Below are 21782 nucleotides of genomic sequence, written 5' to 3'. Positions count from 1 at the left end.
GATGCAAAGCTGGGCGTTAGGAATTTGTGCGCTAATGCAAGGTTTCACGCGTGACCTTGCTAATTAGGCGATAAAATTATCTGATAATCAGGCGATAAAATTGCTGATATGCCCCATAGTAAGATGGACGGATGTTTTAATGGTCACCACTGACAAATGACAAATGGAATGTCAAGCGGTCAAATCTGATTAAGGTCATCTGCATTCCATCCTTCTAGGGTCTGTAAATTCAGTACCATTAAACTGTGTACTAGTAGCACCAATGTATTGGGTAATGGTTAATACTTAAGGCATTTAGAAATGGTAGGAGTGTACTACATATAATCAATGTTTTATAATAGCAAACAGGGTTTGACACAAAGGAACACAGGAGCTCACGACAAATCAAGAGAGCGATGAACAACAGCCAATACGAACAGCACTGTTGCATCCCAGAAGACAATGGTGAATGAAATGTATTTGAGTACACTATGTGTGCAAGTTCCCACCAGCCCCCTCACCCCAAATAAACACCACGTAACCTTCAAGTTAGCAAAGTGGCTCAGCAACATAACCGCTTGTAGTAAACTTTTTGTGCCATTTGTAAGTCACAATTTAAAATCCCAAAGAAGTCAAATTACATTTTCATCTATCTTTCTGAGATGGTAAATTGAGTACCATGAGGTTGTTTAGCAGTAACGCCTGCACTCAGGGGAAAACCTTTGTATGCAAACCTATTACCACTGACCAACACCATTACCCTAAAACTACCAGCATCATCACCACTGTTACTGGCAGCAGTAGAGCATCTGAATATCTCCCACTTTAACCTCACGTTTAAATACATAGCGCCCGCAGAGTGAGCAGGGCCAACCCTCCTTGGGAAAGATCCCTTCACACTTTCACCATCCACCCATCCATCGGCATACCGTGTAGCGATCAGTAGTAGTGGACAGGGCCTTCACCCTCTGTCACTGGAGTGAGGCCTACAGGCTCCCTCATCTTTTTAAAGGTTCCGCTGCTTTATGCTTAACTCACCCTTGGCCTACATCAGGTAGTTGTGGGGTGCTGTGTTGGATGTATGTGTGCCTGGGATGGGTACAGTACAAGGATGGAGCACTGCTGTGCAGTGCATGTGTGGAGGGTACATGTACTAAGTGTATGTATGCCTGAGAAGAACACATTACAAGCAATGCAGTGCTGTGCAGTGCATGTGTGGATGGTACATGTACTAAGTGTATGTATGCCTGAGAAGAACACATTACAAGCAATGCAGTGCTGTGCAGTGCATGTGTGGATGGTACATTCACTAAGTGTATGTATGCCTGGGAAGAATACATTACGAGCGATGCAGTGCTGTGCAGTGCATGTGTGGATGGTACATGTACTAAGTGTATGTATGCCTGAGAAGAACACATTACAAGCAATGCAGTGCTGTGCAGTGCATGTGTGGATGGTACGTTCACTAAGTGTATGTATGCCTGAGAAGAATACTATACGAGCGATGCAGTGCTGTGCAGTGCATGTGTGGATGGTACATGTACTAAGTGTATGTATGCCTGAGAAGAACACATTACAAGCAATGCAGTGCTTTGCAGTGCATCTGTGGATGGTACATGTACTAAGTGTATGTATGCCTGGGAAGAACACATTACAAGCAATGCAGTGCTGTGCAGTGCATGTGTGGATGGTACATTCACTAAGTGTATGTATGCCTGAGAAGAGCACATTACAAGCAGTGCAGTGCTGGGCAGTGCATGTGTGGAGGGTACATGTACTAAGTGCATGTATGCCTAAGGAGAATACATTACAAGCAATGCAGTGCTGTGCAGTGCATGTGTGGATGGTACATGTACTAAGTGTATGTATGCCTGAGAATAACACATTACAAGCAATGCAGTGCTGTGCAGTGCATGTGTGGATGGTACATGTACTAAGTGTATGTATGCCTGAGAAGAACACATTACAAGCAATGCAGTGCTGTGCAGTGCATGTGTGGAGGGTACATGTACTAAGTGTATGTATGCCTGAGAAGAATACATTACAAGCAATGCAGTGCTGTGCAGTGCATGTGTGGATGGTACATGTACTAAGTGTATGTATACCTGAGAAGAATACATTACGAGCGATGCAGTACTTTGCAGTGCATGTGTGGATGGTACATGTACTAAGTGTATGTATGCCTAAGAAGAACACATTACAAGCGATGCAGTGCTGTGCAGTGCATGTGTGGATAAAGCATGTGATGGGTGTAAGTGTGCTTGCGTGGTGTACAATACATAAAAGGTGTAGTGTTATGCAGCGCGCACATGGTGAGTGTTTGTGCTGGCAGTGAGTGTGTTTGTAAATAACACACCCTGGTTAAAGATAGAAAAGCTTCAGTGCTGAGCAGTGTGCTTGCTAAGTGTGTGTACTGAATACATGTGTACATGTAAGGGTACAACGCAGAGCAGTAATCGTGGTGGACAGAGGGTGCTGTCAATGTACACTGAATGAGTGTGCCTGCAGTGATACATCACATGGAGGACCCTAGGTTTCATTTTGGGAAGCCAAGGCCTGCCTGATGAAGACACGAGGAGGAGAAAAATCCTCTCTGACAAATTTGTGGATCCATTTCAAGCATGAATAAGAAGTCATTCTAGGAAACAACATTCAAAGGTATTTCACTGACATACCACATATTTCCACTACACAACCTCATACCACACCACATAATTCCACACCACACAATTCCACAAGAAATGCAAATCCAACACATCTTTCCCTTCCACTTCCAACAATGCTGTCAACTCTCCCCCGCACCCCCACTGCCCCTCTCATCTCTCCCTCACACTGCTACCACCTCCTCTCATGTTGCAATCCGACAGCCCCCTCTCATCCCTCCCAATCCCTATCTCCTTTCTATAATGCCTGCTCACACATTGTAAGTACCGTTTCTTTCCCGTTTCTTTCCCGTGTCTTTTTAAGGTTTCTGTTCCTCAAACCCACGCTCTCCTCTTCTGAGTGTGTCTTCGTCATACGCAGGTCCTCCCCCTTTATGCATCTGTGGCCTGCACTCCCCTTCTTTCTCTCTTTCTAACACACTCTTTCTGTTCCTCCGTCTCAAGTTCAATCACCACTTCCTGCACAAGCAATGTATCTCTCACTATCTTCTTTTCTATCTATTATATGCAGCTCTCACCCCTATCAATTCACCATGACACATAGTTCCACTACACCAATACACTCCACACCACAAAATTCCACAACTAACTATTACAGTATAACCTACATATTTCCACTCCACACCATATACATCCACTAAACTCCAACCCAAAACACATAGGTAAAAGACATTGTCATTTACAGCACCAATAGCTTTAACTCTCGCAAATTTAAGACGAATTGGTTTGCAAATGCTTGTTTTATACAGTGTTTATGAGCTAGGTTACTCTTTTCTATCCACTCCTAGTTTTTAGAGAAAGAGGCACTAATACAATCATTTACCCAAAATCAAAGAAGAGCGCTAGAGAGAATCTAGGGCTAGATCTCAGGTACCCTATTTCCAGACCCAACAACATCTCCATTCAGTGACATCCTCTAAGCCTTAAGCAACAACATAACATAGAAAGTCAACCTCAACCTATCCACTAGACAGCATCTGCCCCTGTGCAATAGTGGCTTGAGTCCTACTAATTGAAGCGATCAACTCCTGGCATGTTAAGTCAGTCAGGTAACCACATTGAATACTTTTTGGTTGTAACTTACTTGCCGCGACCCTCATGGATCGTCAGATTGTGTCCATCGCAGGAATATTCTACCCATGGGTCATCTTCCTCTTCCATTTTACCGGGTTGTGAGTTGGCCTTTGCCACCATGTGCCATTTGCCAGTAATCTACCAAACAGAAATTAACATGAAACAAGATATAGATCCGGTATCTAATCCAGCTGGTACAGACGCAGAGCAGGTGAGGCAGCAGGGATCAAGGGAGGTGCCCAGCAAGTTTGAGGAAGGACAACTGGTACAATGGTTCAGAGCCTCTGCGACAGAAAGAGCCTTCAATGTGTAGTTATGTTTGAGTTCAACTAAACTGCACAGGAGCAAAGAGACTTCCTGATCAGGAAACACCACCACTAGGACAGGACCAGCCCACTGAAATGGCACACGGCTACACAACAGGACAACTCTTGAACTGGATGACTCCGGGCTGGCACAGGAATACAACACTTGCCTGCCTTGCTGCTGGCACGTCCAGCCCTGCTTTCTCTACAATCTGTATCAAACATATTTATACAGGAAAGAAAACATTTGTTGGGTGGGTGGGGGCAGCATATCATTGAGGCCTTCACTTTTGGCATCTCCCAGCTACAGTCTTTTTGGCTTTATATAGGTCTCCTTCACACACTTCAGGCAAGTGAATGACATCCAGGCTCAGCTTTCACCCATACATAGTTTACAACCAACTCCATGAAATGGACCAATTGTGCCTACACTGCATAGGGCTGAGCAGCTGTCGCCTTACCTTATGTGATCTCCTGAAATGAGCTTTAAAAAACTGTACTCAGAGAGAGACTTATGTCAGGACCACATGATGAACTCTACCAGCTATCTACTGGGCAGAGGGAGTGTGCTTCGACTGAAAAAGAGAGGTTCTATTGCACTTATTGCCTTTTTGGTAAGCGCTTTTTTGCAATGTTCATTCAGTAGTTACGGGCAGGTTATCGTGACAAGCCAGTGATACAGGTTATTGGCCTGATTATCTTATTGGGAAGAGTCTTCTTGGATGGAGTAGGTCTGACAAGTTAATCTAAAAAGGTGCAGCAAAGGCAGTGTGATCTTCATCTTTATATTGAAAAACATATGTTAAAGCCAATACGCTTTTTTTTATAAGTGATTTGATATTACACTATGTTAAAGCCTGGAGCCAGGTATTTTCTTACATACATTCTCAAAGATTACCACACTTGGCAGTGGTTTTGTGCTTATGATGTTTCACTTTCCCGCTCCCGAGGTCAAGACCAATTGTGGAGTGCCACAGGGTTCGTCATTATCCCTGCATTTGTTCAACCTGTATCTACTCCCTCTGATTCGTTCCTTAAGGGAGCGGATGGGGAACATCTTCAATTACACAGACGACCTACTACTTATTTTCACTATTAACATCTCACCCGGGTCTATCTCTGATTTCCAGACCACCTGGATGAATAGCAATCACTTGAAGCTACACCCGGATAAAACTGAACTGATGTTGACTGGTGGCTCTCAGAATCCCGGGTGCTCACATTTTTGGCCTATGGACTTGGGTTGTCCTGCAGTGCCAGCACCTTCACCTAAGAGCCTCGGGTTGTAATTAATAATGACCTATCTATGAAGTCCTAGGTAGGAAGTGTGGTCTCCACCGGATCTTTTCAGATAACTGCTTCGGTGCTCATGACGAGCCCAGCTCGTCATGAGGCACAGTGGAGCTGTGCTCATGATGAGCTGGGCTCGTCATAACCGTCGTGGCCCGCCCACGCGCGGTTGATTCCCCGCCTGTGCGGGAGAATCAATCAGTGGGCGGGGTCGTGACGAGCTCAGCTCGTCAGGAGCACAGCTCCACTGTGCCTCATGACGAGCTGGGCTCGTCACGAGCACAGCGCCACCGCCGCCGCCCTACCTGCGCCGTGGGGGAATTACCCCCGCGTGGAAGGGGTTAAGGAGGATTAGGAAGATTGGTAGATTCCTTACTAGAGACGCACTGGTGCAGTTTGTCCTAGCACTGGTAATCTCTCACTTAGATTACGCAAACTCCTTATATCTTGGGTTACCCACGTATCTAGTTAGGAAACTGCAGCTGGTGCAGAATCAGGCTGCCAGACTCATTTTCCAGCAGCCAAGATGGCAACACGCTACCCCCCTTATGCGGCAGCTTCACTGGCTCCCAATATCTCAAAGTTGCAGCTTTAAAATCGGGTGCCTCATTTTTAAATCCTTACAGAACACGGGCCCTTAATTCGTCTCTAAATTGATCAAGAGACATGTACCCACACGTAATCTAAGATCGGCACACTTGAATCTTCTGGTCACTCCCTCCTATAAACGGAAGAGGCTAGGTGGCAGCAGGTTCGCTGTGTTGGCTCCACACTTCTGGAATGCTCTTCCCTATGAAATCATATCCTGCACAGCCCTGCCTGTTTTCAGGAGACTCCTTAAGACATGGCGTTTTGTCCAGTCTTACGAATAGATCTAGCTGGGCTCATTTACTCCTATGCTAGCGGCAAGAAACCAACCGGTGTACGTGTGCTGAATAAATAATTTTAACATACAATCTACTCTGGCAATTCCACTAGAGTAGAAGGTTTGTACTGAGATAATACTTGCTGACCCTTTGGAGGGTGTTCTATGTTATTGTGCCAACTGTATCTTTGTACATAGCAAGTTTTCACACACACGGCTAACTCTAAGCATGAAATTACAACTGTCTGCTTTACTTGTAATCAAGATCTTGAAATCTAAATAATTCATACAAACAATTCATTAATATTGATTCCATATCTTTCTCTCCTTTGTGATTCAATTAAATAGCTAAAATGCTTCTCAAGAACTAAGGGCCACATGTACAAAGGTAAGTGTTTGCGACTGCCAAATAGTGAATTTTTGCGATTCGCTATGTGATAATTGCAAAGACCAATGTACAAATGTGTGGTTTACACATTTTGCGATTCCAAGTGGGTTGCAAAATAGACTTATCACATGCATATTATTGAGGTAGGCCTCGGTTTTAGACCCATTGGGAATCACAAGCTTCACAGGGATGGTGGCCTACTGGGGTCAGCAGAGCACCATATCTGGGATTGCTCTTAAAATAAAGCAATATTTTTATTAAAAATGCAGCCTGTTTCTTTTACAAACATTCACAAAGGGGAAGGGGTCCTTTGGGGATCCCTTCCTATTTGAAAATGGGTTACTACCTACTTGAGTAGGTGGAAAAATGCAAATGTTTTGCGACTGCATTTTGCTCTCAAAACATTCACACATACCACTGGGTCTCGGTATATAGAAAAGATGCCCTAAACACGCCCTTCCTAATTCCAAATCGCAAACTCAATTTGAAATTTGGTAATACGTTACCGGATAGCAAATAGGGATTTATACATTTCAAAAAGCCTTTTTGTGTTTGCAAATGGGCTGATGCTACGATTCAACCCGTTTGCGAACACAAAAACACTTTGTACATGTGGCCCTAAATGTTGCCTTCCCTTACTTAGACTGCCTTCTCTGTCTCACTTTGTCCATCACTCTGTTATCTATTTTCCTACTGTCTGCTCAGCTTCCCATTGTTGATGCCTTTCAGCCACATCTCTTTCCTCTTCCCTTCTGCCCTCATCCCTCTCTAACACTTCTTGATGCTCGGACCTCTCGGGTTCTCCAGACTCCGTGTTTTCCACTTGTGCACCCCTCATAATAAATACACAGATATACCTACATAGAGAATCTATGGGTCATCCCTCTTTAAGCCATTGGTCTGCTCGAGAGTCATTCAATTTCTGCTTCCGAACATGACCGCATGGGCCAATGGGATCGCCCACTTCAGGGACTGGCTCATTGACTGGTAGGTCACTGCATTCTGCTTCAGGTGATGGGTACTTAAACCTGAAAATGAGTCTGCTTCACTGTAGGGGCTGAAAGGCCAGTCTTATGATTTCTCCTTTTAGAGGTCCAATTTAATTTCTTTACTTCTCCTTTTCTTTTCTTTACTTACTCATGTTTTTATAGTGCACAGCAGGTCCTCAGACAATGCTACCAGCAGCTCACTTGCCGCTCATTCATTAGCAGTGTGAAAACCCAGTGATCAGCCAGGAATGCTACTGTTCATAATCTAGAAATGATTTACTGCTCTAAAATGTCCACTGCATTCAGGAGCACATGCCAGCCATCATGCATTGGCACAACAGTGATAAACAATGCACAAAACCATTCCAAGTTGGCAGGCCAGTGCAATGTTTACTGTGCAGCCATCTGGGAAGGTATTGTGCAAAGCCTGGAATTGTTTTACCATTCTAAGATAGCCAACGCACTGCTTTTAAGCATGATTACTGGGACCTTAAAACAATGAAGCACTATGTACAACACCATTCCAAAATGGTATTGTGCCAACAGCTATGTTTAATATTTAACTTATATTTGTATTGCGTGTATATGCCCATCACATTTAGGCCAATGCAAAAAGAACAATTGATGGACAGAATGCAGAATAATGTCATACATTCACCCCAGTACAGAGATCTGGGCCTAAATACATTGTTTTTTTGATCAACATGCCATTCCAGTTTGAAGCCAGCCATATGCAAATCAGTCTTGACCCTGCACCCAGTGGGAACAGTTTCATTCAGCATTCTGTCCATCATTTGTTGCAGTTACACTTTTCGCCATAAGTGGGACGGGTATGTCCAGACATGGGTCCCTTGCTCACTGTGACACTGGATTACTAGTTAAGGCAACTAGCTGAATGTATAACTTGAAAATAAACATTAAGTGGCCACCATTGGGCACACCCTGTGTTGCGGTTTCCTAGTACCTTCTATGTGCACTTTGGCCCATACAGAGTAACTTCTAAGTGCCCCTCAGTCCATCCAAACCCACCAGTATGAAAATACCATGCGGACACCACTTACCTGATCAGGAACAAAGACATCCAGTATGTGCTGCAGGGATTCGCAATCAGTGACTGGTGGGACAAGGAATGATCAGATGTTAGTGAGTTTATTGGGCAGATATCTATAAACAGTTCTCTTATTTGAACACATCAGTGGTTTGAAGGGTAAACATGGCAAAATAGAAGTTGAGAGCAAAGCCAAGTGTTATGATTCCTGAATAATATCGCTCTCTTTTCATGTTTTCTTTCTAAGGACGCGGACATTTGTTAGTTGGTAAAAAAACAAAACAGGCTTGCTTATTTGGGGAACATTCCAAACAGGGGCTTCGAGTTGGAAAACGTATGGGACCCACTAATTAGGGTTCAGGTCCAGTCCTTCAACAGAGTGACCCATGGCATTAATGCTTTTGCGAGAAGGCTGGGACTTCCACATGTCAAATCGATACTGGCTCTTTATAGATGCAAGTATGTCTCACAATTTCATTTACTGCAGAGATTTGGGGATACCAGCCTTGCAATCCAGTTCAGATGGTGGAGAATACATTTCTCATGAGGATCCTGAGGTCACCACAGTCGGTTCCAGCAGAAGTTGCCCATGAGGAACTGGGTGTGGGCTTTATTTCAGATACTATTCAATTTCACCTTGTCCTTTTATGGCTTTCCCTCTGTGTGAACTATACCTAACATTGGATATGTCAGTTTTTCACAGGCATCTTTTGCTGTACTTCAGACTAAATCTGTTCCCTCACTCATTAGGCAGGAGGCACAGTCCCTCAGACGCTGTAACTTGTACCTGTGATAATGTTATTGTACTTGACTTATTTGGTCCATTTTCAATAATCTCTGATCTAAATACATTTGCCCTTTACTATGGCTATTTACTTATTATGTCATTTCTCCCAGTCTTCTTCCGCAACGGCTAGGAATTTGGCCATAACCCTTTCGAGTCTCTCTTGACCTTCTGCCATCTTGGTCACAACGGCCTCCATTTCCTCCGATCCCACTTCTGACACCACCTGTCGGAGGGATGGGTGGAAACAGAAGCGAGGAGTCCGGATATATGTTTTAATTTTTGAGGTTGTTTATTGCAAACACAATCTTAACTGAAATGTACTCAAAATTGTTTACTGATGAGGTTTTAGTCACTTCATGCTTTGATTCTTCTCTCCTTTTCCAGTCATTCTGGCTATCTGATGGGGTCACGCTTGATCTGGGTGACCTTTGGAATTCTAATATCTCTGGGCAATTATTTAAGAAGCTTGTAAATAAATCTACAAATCTCCAAAGTTGGATGGCAGACAAAGAAACCCTGTCAAAACGTCGCCACGGGTGGCTGGTGTTGAAATCGTATTCCACTCTAAGAGAGTAAGCCCTGCTAGCTGCACCTTATCACCGGAAGATCAAACAGTCGTTTTTGGCCCTAAGATTTGGAGAAATACCCACGCTAGACCTCATGCTAAAATGGAGGATGTTTGGTCAAAGTGAGGACCAGTCCTGCCATCTATGCCACCAGGGACTTGAATCTCTGCTTCACATTGTCTGTGTTTGTCCTGCTTTGATGGTTCAACGAAGAGCATTATTAAGGCGGGAGTTCCTTGAACGGGGAATTAGATCCTGCAGGCACGCACTGGTAGAGTCCATGGACCCAAACAACACCATGCTGAACATTAGACTGACTCAGTTATTGATCTGTTTTAAGAAAATTTTCAGCTAAAAGGATGTGCGATGTGTGATCTGGAGGGGATCCCTGAATGTAATTCTAAATTGGAATAACTCGGAAACCTCTAATGTTAACCTAGCATGCACAGAAACTGTGAAGGGCGGACTGCTAGGGACTGAAACTAGTAGTTCCCTATCCCTTTTATTTCTGTATTTTTAATGATGTGAATTCTGTCACAATTGCTTTTAATAGTGGGTCTCACGGTTCATCTGGCACCGTATTCATACTTCCCTTAGTCCAGCTTATAGGCATTTTAACTACATATATTAATTTACTTAAGGGATATTTTAGTTATCTGTGTGGAAAGCTTGCTTTTGTAGACATCAGGGTTATGATCGATTCCTGTCTAGTCACTTTTCATCTAACATAGATGTTTGGTATCCAGACTAAAATCTCTAGGAAGGAAAGTTGAAGAGAGCACAGGGTATGTAGCGTGAAGAGCCAAGGTTGTACTAGTTGTATGACATACCCGCTTTTTATCTATTTTACTTTTTATTCGTTATGCATATTTTAACTGTGTGATTCTGTTTATGGTTTTAATTGACTAATAAACTAATATTAAACATCCTGGTATCCAAGAAAAAAAAAAATCCTTCCTTTCGGTCTCAAATCTTCACCATTTTATTCTAGCCATATCCAGGCAACTGGCTCAACAGGGCATCATCTCACCAACAAGCAAGATTACATTATCAAATGACTGTTTTGACCCTCAATCGCCGAGGACTACATGTGAATCACGGAAAATACATCTCTGTGCCAGTTCACTCCCTTCACTATTAGGATGCAGTCCGAGACACAGTGCACACAAGAGAGTTGCCTTCGGAGTAGAGAAGATTATCTATCCTTCAGAAATATTGCAATTTGAAGACAACAGTCCACCCAACGTGCGAGACAAGTTTCCTCTCTTGGAGGATTAATGGCATAATCTATTTTTCTGGTCCCAAATGCACGTCTTCACGTGAGGTAGCTACACTAATGTCTGGAAGATCAATGGGATCCACTCTTAGGAAGAAGGGAGTACAGAGTGATCCAAACCACTCATGTACAACAATCACTCGATTGTTGGTGTAGCCAAGAGAAACTTCTGAATGGAAAGAATTTCCATCAAGACATCCCAACCCAAAGCATGGTGATGGATGCTTCCCTTTCAGGTTAGGGTGCTTACATGGACCATCTTCAAATTCATGGTCTCCGATGGAACAGCCCCAGCACATCAACCAACTGCAGTTGAGAGCAGCACATTAAACCCTGAAGACTTTACTCCCGTCATTGAGAACAAACCTTCTCCTTCTTCAAAGAGACAATACAACAACCATGCACTATCTGAACATAGATCAAGTCCTTGGTCTCTGGAGGCACAAACAATCTGGAAATGATTAATATTCAGAGATCTCAGGATTACACTAGTCAATCTTCTGGGAATCTAGAATACTCAAGAAGACACTCTCAGCAGAACCATTCAAGCGAATAAAGAATAAGGGCCTGATTTAGATCTTGGCTGTAATGGTTCCGCCGTTGCATTTTCGATTGATTCACCACCCACGTACTTGGCGGACTGCCTGCGGTAATTAGATGTTGGCTGGTCCATAGACGAAAGACCAGTAGAGTCCCGCCAACTTTGCCAGGAATTTTCTGCAGCGTTGGTGGCAGTGTAGACAGAAGCAGCTGTCTGCAGAAGTCCAGCCGAGATGACTGCCACACTAATCATGATGTGCCTTTCCGTCGAGGAAAATAAAGTGTGTTCGCTTGGCCTATCTTGCTGAATGTGGAGTTAGTGAAATAAATTCCCATGAACCTTGCACAGTATTTCATAGTAAAAGGGTAGTGATGAGGCCCTTTCCTAAATTCCTCCCTAAAGTACTTTCAGATTTTCATGTCAACTAGACTATTGCCTTCCCTACATTTTTTCAAAATCTCTCTTCTGCAGGGAGATTTATCCATACGCTCGATGTTAGGAGGATGTTGAAGTTTTATCTAGATAAGATGAAATCTTTGTGGAAGTTAAAGCAACTTTTTGTGAGCTATGATCCTTTATGAACAGGATTTGCCACTTCGAAGCAATCCTTGTGCAGGTGAATTATCTTCTGCATAATCCTTTGTTACCAGAAAGCAAACAAACCCTTACCAGGGTAACCTAAACCCCATTCCACCAGAGGTAAAGCAGCTACTGCTGCATTACTTAGAAATATTCCAATTTCTGAGTTTTGCATAGCTGCAACTTGGAGATATGTTCACACTTTTCAAAGACACTGTTGTCTTCATTCGGATATGAGGCCAGAGGCCCAAGCTGGGTCAGCTTCTCTAAGAAATCTATTTTCTTCAGTTATAGCACTCCTCTTTATCTCTTCCCTAGTCTTAAAGTTAGGATTTTTCTCAATTTAGGAGTCCTAAAGTTAGGAGTCCTAACTTTACTACTCCTAAACTGAGAAAAATCCTACCTTTAAGACTTTCGGTATTCACAGAAGGCATTTATGAGTCTTAAAGTTAGGAGTCCTAACTTTACTACTGCCGGAACTGAGAAAAATCCTAACTTCAGACTTTCGGTATTCACAGAAGGCATTTAGGAGTCCTAATGTTAGGAGTCCTAACTTTACTACTTCTAAACTGAGAAAAATCCTAACTTTAAGACTTTCGGTATTCACAGAAGGCATTTTAACTTTAGGACTCCTAAAGTAAGTTTAGGATTTGGCTTAAGTTAGTTCTGTGAATCGGGCCCTCTGTTTATAAAAGTTCTAATAATCCATTAAAGTTTGTATGTTAGTGTATTACCTGTCACTACATCTGTCTATCACTACATGGTATCCACTACATAACCTGTAATTTCTTATCTTAGGAGGTTGAAGGGGGAATTCCCCTGTGCCTCCCCTTTTGCAATATAGGATACAGTTAACCTATTTTAAATAGTTTACCTCGGAGGATGTTTAGAAGGTGACCTAGAGGACGGGAAGTAGTGATGATAGGTAGAAGAGGCTATGTACCTCAGTTGAACGCAAGCCAATACATTCATATAATCATAATTGTCTTACCGTGTGATTGAGCACGCTCATACACATGAACATTGTGGAGATGCAGGCAGTGGGCATTGATTCTGAATGTGGTTATCTCAGACTCTGACACTTTACCAGAGCGAGCTGAAAAGAAAGCGGAAAATATCAAATTAAGCATCAATGTAAACAAAAAAAGTACAATAAACACCCTAAATGCTGGTTGTGTCCGAGAGAGGGAAACATATGAATTTAGTTTTAAATCTGTTTATAAGTAAGCAACAAAATGAACTATAGGCAACAACCTCAAAAAGGCGGATGCACCCTCAAACGTCAGGTGGCCACTTGGGTATAGGATATATTTAATACACCCAAAGTATTTTACAGTAGAGCATTTTGCCCACGAGATTAGTATCATAAAGAATCTACGCGGCTCATAAATGTCCAACCCAAGAAAGGTACAGAGGTGAGATAGCAGAAAAACAAACATTGTGCAACATTACCGTCCACCCTTCCAACCGGGGGTAACCTCATGCCCTGGAAGTATAGGGAACCATATGTGACCCTCTCCCATGGTGCACCTGAACTTCGAGGACTCCAGTCCCCTACGTCTGTGCCCATACCCAGACTCCTAAGAAAATTCAGCTTAGCAGAAGAATGTATGATGATACAACGCGTACCATCCACTCGTAATGACTTGCGTTGTGAAAACCACGATGTAACCATACCACGTTGTAATGGTTGCGTGGTAAAGGATGTTTCCCCCTATCACCAGCTCTAACTTCATCTAGGGCAAGAGGAGCAGGATGCAGGACAGCAAAAAACACAAGCTTCTCTCAAGCCGCAGTTGAACTCCTCTCCAGGACACACTTGCTTACATCAACCAAATGTATTTCCACTGTTGAGTGTGTCAGGGTTTTCCTGATATTACATACATTATATACAAACCAAGCCAGACTGTGAGCCATCCAGAGGGGCACTAACTCTTTAGAGTGGGTGTGCCTAGGGCCAGGCAATCCACATTCTGAATGGGGATGGCAAACACACTGTACAAGATGGCATTATTATGCAGGCAGCAGGCTGATATTGGTCATGCTAACAAAAATACTCATTCTGCTGTCTGGACAATGATCATGGGTAGTGGACAGCAATGCCAGGCCATCCGGGCAGGCATGAAACAACTCTGGAAGGAAGGAAGAAGCAGAATTGGTCACAGTGAGACATTGTTCATTCTTTACAGCAGCACTCCTCCTACTCTCAGATTTCTTATCTTTTTTAATCCAGAGTCCTGGCTCCTTTCCTCCCACCTCCCTCATGAGGGAGCAGTGCAATGACCATGTCCTATCATACCAACAGAACATACCATAGCTGCCCAGGGTGAGCAGGAGGGGTGCAGGAATGTAAAGAACCTAAGACGAGGTGTGAGGAGGATTACCCTACATAATCCAAACATTTTCAAATACCCATCAAAAGACTGTGTAAGAACATACCAACAAATATCAAATTCAAGGACGCATGCCGGATTGATAGCTGTATAGAGACCGCGATCCGAGCTCTTGCTCCAGTAAGGATGACTCAGCAACATTGCCTTAAATTATCCAGTCCTTGGTATACTCAGGTGTTGAAAACCTCAAGCTTGAGTGTAAACGTATAGAGAGATAATGGAGAGCCACCTATTGTCCAAATGCAAAAACAGACTATAAAGAAGTTCTTAGGAAGTATCATAAAGAGATTACATTAGCAAACAAATTATATTTTGAGGTTAAAATCTTAAATGCTGGCAAACACTCCAAAGACGTTTTTAAAATTGTTAAGTCTTTCACCTCGCCGGAGGCTGAGACTAATTATAAACCCTCTTCCCAAAAATGGTGTGAACAACTTTCCTGTTACTTCCATGACCAAATAGCTTCTATTCAAGCTAGCCTCCGGCGTCCAAGAGCCAACAGCTGCTTTCTGGGCTATAGCATGGAGGAATGAATCGGCAAAGAGAGGGGAAAGGCGGAAGACCCGATTCCATCAGTGTCCTTCTCCAGAAGTAAAGTTAGCCTCCTGGACTCCTTTTCTCCCATCTCGGTGAAAAACTCCTTTCTAGCCCTAAGTCGCCTTAACTCGGGCTCACCCCCTGATCCTGACCCTTCCTTTATTTTAGCCCGCGGGGCTGAGGTCATTACCCGTTGGCGCATCACTTATTTAATACGTCCCTTTCATCGCCTACGATGCCTAGAGCATGGAAACAGGTGAAAATAGTACCTTTACAAAAAATCTCAGTCGGACCCTACTGACCCAACCAATTACAGACCAATCTCTCTCCTCAAAGCTCTATCAAAAGTACCTGAGAAACATGGTTATCAACAGATTTCCACAAACTTAGAAAGCAACAACTTGCTGCATGCTAGCCAATCTGGCTTCCGGCCCAACTATAGCACTGAGTCAGCTTTGCTGTAAGTACTTGATTCCATCCGTCTCGGAGTGGACAGGGGTGCCGAGCGCTGCTAGTTCTGCTCGGCCTATCGGCAGCGTTCAACACCATCTCTCACCCCATCCTTTTAGCTTGCCTACAGTCGATGGAATTTAGAGGGCTGGCTTGGCAGTGGCTTGCTTTGTTTTGGGAGGAATAAGAACAAGAGGTATGGTGCAACCCTTTCTCTGCCACTTCCCATGAACTAAAAGTAGGAGTGTCACAGGGCTCAGCCCTGAGTCCTACTCTATTTAATGTCTATCTCTCTCCCTTGGCCTCCCTGGTTGAATCGTTTGGGGCAAAAATGGTCATATGCAGATGACACCCAACTCCTTCTTTCTTAGTGGAAGGGCAAGGCTTTCCCAGGGGAGAAAATGTGTAACCGTCTTGCTGCAATGTTCAGTTGGCTATCCAGTAAGCAACTTAAATGTAATGCCGGGAAGACCGAGCTCCTCTTTTTTGGCTCAGTGGCTGAGACACCGTGGGAGACATTCTGGCCTGAGGACCCCCCCAGCTATTTCAAAGTCAGGTGGTATAAAACCTGGGCTTTAAATTTGATGGGCAACTGGTATTTCATTCCCAAGTTAACTCAATGGTGGGCACTGGTTTTGCCCTCCTTTAGGTACTTATGAATTTTTTTGATCATTTATCTTTTAAGGCTAGACAACAAGCGACGCAAGGCTTGATAATCTCACAGCTTGACTAACGGAACGGGTTGTACATAGGACTGCCCAAATATCTGATTGATAGGCTGCAGTTAGTCCAGAATGCAGCAGCACGTACCATCTTTTCCCACGTAATTCCCACATCACTTGCCTTCGTCAAAGCCTTCATTGGCTTCTGGTCAGGCCTGGGCTATCTACAAGACAGAATTAAGCTCTACACTTCCCAGAGAAACCTCTGTTCTGAAAATCTTTGTTTAGCTATAGTTCCTCGTATTCAAAAGGCAATGGCAGGGGGCAGGTCTATGGGCTTCTTGGGCCCTTCTCTGTTTAACAAGCTTCCGCTGGCTCTCAGGTGGATTAAGGTGACACCTGTGTTCCGGAAACAACTTAAAACCTAGCATTTCTTCTGCCCCTAGTTCTGTCCTTCTTTCTTCTTGCGGACAGTCCCTCTGCAGTAGCGCCAGGACACTCTTCGGAGTAACAGTTGCGCTTTATAAATCTCATACATAGTCTGTGTAAGAACATACCAACAACTATGAAATTCAAGTACACGTGAAATGTAATTCCGTGACCCAAGAGTAACACGCATTAATGGCTGGAGAAAGACAGAAAAGGGAGTGTGTCACAAAAGTAGACGGATTGGCCATAGTGGCCGCCCTGCACACATGTAGAGAAAGAAAGCTATCTGCTGAAGCACAAGGGGAAAAAGAGGCCCTTAATCAACATCACAATTGACAAAAATCCCTCCGCAGGCCTGAAAACAGTCTATTTCACAAAGCATAACATCACTCTATGGACAGCTAGAATCAGAGAAGAATATGTACCACTCTTGTCACAAACTGAGGGAGAACCACCCCCTGATCCAACTGAAAACTTTAAATAACTTGGGCGAAAAATCAGGACCAAAACAGAAAATCACAGCATCAGGCAATAAACATAAATAGGGGGCAGTACACACTAAAGACACAAATCACTCAATCTGCACAAGGAGTAAACCACCGTCATAAACACTTTATATGGAAATAGGTCCATTGAGATCCGGTTTAAGGGGTCATATTGTTCAAATTGAGGGCCTGTAGCATGGACGTCAATTCACCAAAATGCCACGGGTAGCAAAAGAGACATTACACACCATTTGACCTTTACTTTCACTCACACACACACACACGTTTACACATACACATACATTCACACATACACACACACTTTCTCTCATGTAAACACACACTCATCAATCAATCAATCAATCAATCAATCAATCAATCAATCATTTGTAAAGCGCACTGCATACCCGCGCGGGTCTCAAGGCGCGGGGGGGGGGGTATGCTACTGAACAGCCAGGTCTTGAGTATCCTCCTGAAGGTCAGCAGGTCTTGGGTCTGTCGTACGCTCAGTGGGAGTGTGTTCTATATCTTGGCGGCGAGGTTGTTCTTCGGATGCACGGGACGGTGGCGAGTGAGAGGTCGGCGGAATGTAGCTGGCGGTTGGGGATGTCGAAGGAGAGCCGTCTGTTGAGGTAGGCTGGGCCGGTCTTGTGGAGTGCTTTGTGTGTGTGGATGAGGAGCTTCAATGAAATCCTCTTGTTGACCGGGAGCCAGTGCAGGTTTCTCAAGGGGTGGGTGTTGTGGCTGTGTCGTGGTACATCGGGGATCAGTCGCGCCGAGGCGTTTTGGATGCGTTGTAGTCGTTTGATGAGCTTGGTCGGGGCTCCCGCGTAGAGGGTGTTTCCATAGTCGAGTCTGCTGCTGACGAGGGCTTGGGTGACTGTCTTTCTTGTATCTGTCGGGATCCATCTGTAGATCTTGCAGAACATGGGGAGGGTGTTGAAGGAGGAGGAGGAGACGGCGTTGACTTGCTCGGTCATTGAGAGCGTTGAGTCGAGGATGATTCCCAGGTTGCGTGAGTGGTCGGTGGGAGTCGGGGCTGCCCCCAGTGCCGTCGGCCACCAGGAGTTTTCCCAGGCTGAGGGGTTGGAGCCGAGGATGAGGACCTCCGTCTTGTCTGAGTTCTGCTTCAGGCGGCTGATCTTCATCCAGTCGGTGACGGCCTTCATTCCTTCGTGGAGGTTGGCTTTGGCGGTGATGGGGTCCTTGGTGAGGAAGAGGATCAGTTGAGTGTCGTCTGCGTAGGAGATTATGTTGAGGTTGTTCTGTCAGGCGACGTGTGCGAGCGGGGCCATGTAAATGTCGAACAGTATCGGGCTGAGGGAGGATCCCTGGGGTACGCCACAGATGATCTCGGAGGCTTTGGAATGGAATGGGGGGAGGCGGACGCTCTGGGTTCTGCCGGAGAGGAAGGAGGTGGTCCATTCCAGAGCCTTGTCTCGGATCCCTGCGGCGTGGAGACGTGTGCGTAGTGTGCGATGGCAGACGGTGTCGAAGGCGGTGGAGAGGTCTAGGAGGATGAGTGCTGCGGTCTCACCGTTGTCCAGCAGGGTCCTGATGTCGTCGGTGGCGGCGATGTGGGCAGTCTCGGTGCTGTGGTTGCTGCGGAACCCTGACTGGGAAGGGTCATCACACTCATCCTGCAAGCACACACATCATACATTTAAAAGCATTTTTGCTTACCTCAGTTGCCAGGGAGGGTCATATTCCAGCTAATTGTACTCCATTGTTTTTATACACTAATAGCGAATAACATAGTGTTATTTCCTATTAGCGGGAAAAAAAGAAAAACAAAAACAAAGAAAGCAGAGTCCCACATGGCATCCATAAGGAAGAGCTACTCCTGTGTTCCTGCCACTTATTTTGACACCTCTGAGGCCAGGGGTCGCAAAGGCAGTGCTAGGAGTTGAAACAAGCAAGCTGGGGGGGGGGGTGGGGGGGGGGTGACCCCTGGTGACCCTTAAATTATGTCCATGGCCTGTAGTATACCCAAAACCAGTGGCAAGTTGCAAGTGGGTGTCAAGCACCTTCCTAGAATGGAGAAGAAGCAAAAAACCTTTCACCAATTTTAGGATCAGGAATGCCACCATGTTCAGTACACCCCAAAGGACCCTAAAAGCTTTCATTGTCGCCTTCTGGACTTTAAGAGTGGCAACTGAAAATTGGTTATAGAAACAATCCATCAGAAAGTCTAAAATACGGATATTCTGGTGGACAAAAGCCATCCCTTTTTACTGCCGTGAATGCATCCTCTCAGATCTCCAGATGAACGACGCCGTTTTTTAACTTTCAAACTACTCATTTGAGACTGCTGAGAGACCTGGGAAACGTCACTTGGAACAGACACCAGAAGGATCCATGCTGATACATCCTTTCCCTGGAGCAGAAGGAACCTAACTTCTGAGTGGCTAAAGATTGAAAAGATTGACTATCGCCCACTTTGACACCTATGCATAATGTGAGCATGGAGAGAAGGTGTATAGAAGACCCCTGGGCCACAGAATCAGCAAATCATGCAACCTTCCCCCCCCCAATCCATTAATTGCAAAATCAGAAGATGATGCAAGGCGCCACCCCATTGGACCTTGATGCAAACAAGTGCAACGCTGGTTGTCCGTACCAGGGACAAATAGTGTGGAACTTATCCTGGGCAGTTCACAGCTCTTAGGTTGAATGGAAGACGCGACAAGACAATCCCCTCCCTACTCTCCACACTCATCAGATGAACTGCCAGACGAGACAGACCAGACTTCTCCGCCCAGCAAAGAATCTAGCCTCAAACTGAGCCTGACTTTGTGCTAAGGTGCCTTAGCCACAGATCAAGTATTGACAGTCTCATCCACACTGCCTGCAGTTACCCCCAGGTGGAGGGTAGGTCAGACTGTCATTAAACCCATGCCCCTTCTCCTCCATCCCCTGGAAAGCAGACCCCTTGCCTTTTGAACTGGCATCAGTCACTAGTGCACAAGGAGCCTGGGGATCCAAGTTCATGCACTGCTCAAGTGATACAGGCAAACCTGGAGGAATTCTCAAAGTATACTTGTTGATTCGTCAATATCTTTAGTTCATTTTATAGAAGTGGTTATCATCAGATATTTGCTAGTGCTATAGAAACTCCTCTCCTCCGTTTTAAATGTGAAAAATATTCACCTATTGTTCAATCAGACCACATTTAATCTGTATACTGGAAAAATACTTCATTGAGCACAACCTGACTTGTGAATCAAAGTACATTATCTGTACAATCCGGTGGCTGAGGGGAAGCTTTGTCTAGGTCAGGCAAAAAGATGAGGTAAAAAACAAGTTTAATAAGCATAGATCAAAAGTGCTCAATAGAAGACTGATACGTTCTGTTGTGGAAAAGAATCATTCACTGACTTAACCTAGATTTAATTTATTTACCAACTACCACCCTTGTCTATAGGAGATGACCACAAAATACAAAACTGTTGAAGCAGAAAGAAATATACTGGACTGAAGAATTATCAAGTGTTTCCTCCAAAGGAAGGAATAATCACAAACATTTAATGTGCTTAATTTGATGTAAGGATTTTTAGCATAAGCAAGAGTTACATCAACAAAGGAGAGATGTCTTTAAATAATTATGTAGGAATGTTCAATATTCACGAAATATAATGGTTTTCAATAAGAGTACTAAGTTTAATACAATACTTTCATATACATCCAAAATGGCCACTACTTAAAAGACTAGACAGCTGACCTCATGTAGTGTATAAACAGCAATGGAATGAGAGACTTCTGTGCTGGCAGCAATAGGGATTTTAAAACAAGATACATCTTGGATGCTACATGCCAGGCTGGAATTGATTCTGGTTTTTAATACCAGACAGCACTGCCAATATGCAAGGCAGAGACTGTGAGTGGTTATTAACTGTGCTATGTTGATTAATTGTTATGCATGACTGGTCATTTGGGAGGACTTATTTATTACATATACACATTTCATGAAGTTGATGACTGGCAATCACTTTTCAGTTATGTGAGTTCCAGTGTATCAAGTATTATTGCAAATAGATATTGATTTTCAGTCATCTTATTGAGCTTATACCTATGATAGATTCAATATATGAATTGTTACTGCATTTTACCTGGAGAAGGGAGCTGTGGTTCCCAAAAAGTATTGGAATTGTAGCATACCTAACAACATTGGATCAATTCTAAAACTTATTGACTCATATGAATTCATTGGAAAAATGAATTGAAGATATTAATCAAAAAACACATTATGAGAATGTTATCAACATAAGGAATTGTACTTTGAGCTCATGCAGCTGTTACAGGTCTTAAGGAGTCTCAAAACCACCGACCCCATCCCTGAGCACATTGAGGGTCCATGAGATTCCTCTCTCACGGGCTATCTATACAAGCCTTAAAAAATGGCACAAACTCATCCCAAAGGTGGTTGAGTGGCATGCTCAAACATAGAGCCTGTGCCCAGGGTCTCATGCTGAACCT

The 21782-nt window shown here is 44.1% G+C and overlaps 1 protein-coding gene across 1 annotated transcript in view; it reads right to left on the bottom strand.

The window, feature by feature from the left end:
* LOC146869735 (uncharacterized) overlaps positions 1-21782 on the bottom strand; it is a 144211-nt gene that overhangs the window by 11274 nt on the left and 111155 nt on the right. The window contains exons 15-17 of the mRNA XM_085613809.1: positions 13342-13446; positions 8615-8667; positions 3727-3854 (exon numbers count right to left, since the gene is read on the bottom strand). Of these exons, the coding sequence (XP_085469935.1) occupies positions 3727-3854; positions 8615-8667; positions 13342-13446 (286 nt within the window). The remainder of the gene's footprint in view (positions 1-3726; positions 3855-8614; positions 8668-13341; positions 13447-21782) is intronic.

The sequence above is a fragment of the Triturus cristatus genome, chromosome 1_1, assembly GCF_964204655.1.
Source record: "Triturus cristatus chromosome 1_1, aTriCri1.1, whole genome shotgun sequence".
Taxonomy (NCBI): domain Eukaryota; kingdom Metazoa; phylum Chordata; class Amphibia; order Caudata; family Salamandridae; genus Triturus; species Triturus cristatus.
The sequence above is the reverse complement of the archived record's forward strand: the minus strand, read 5'-3'. Positions and strand labels throughout refer to the sequence as shown.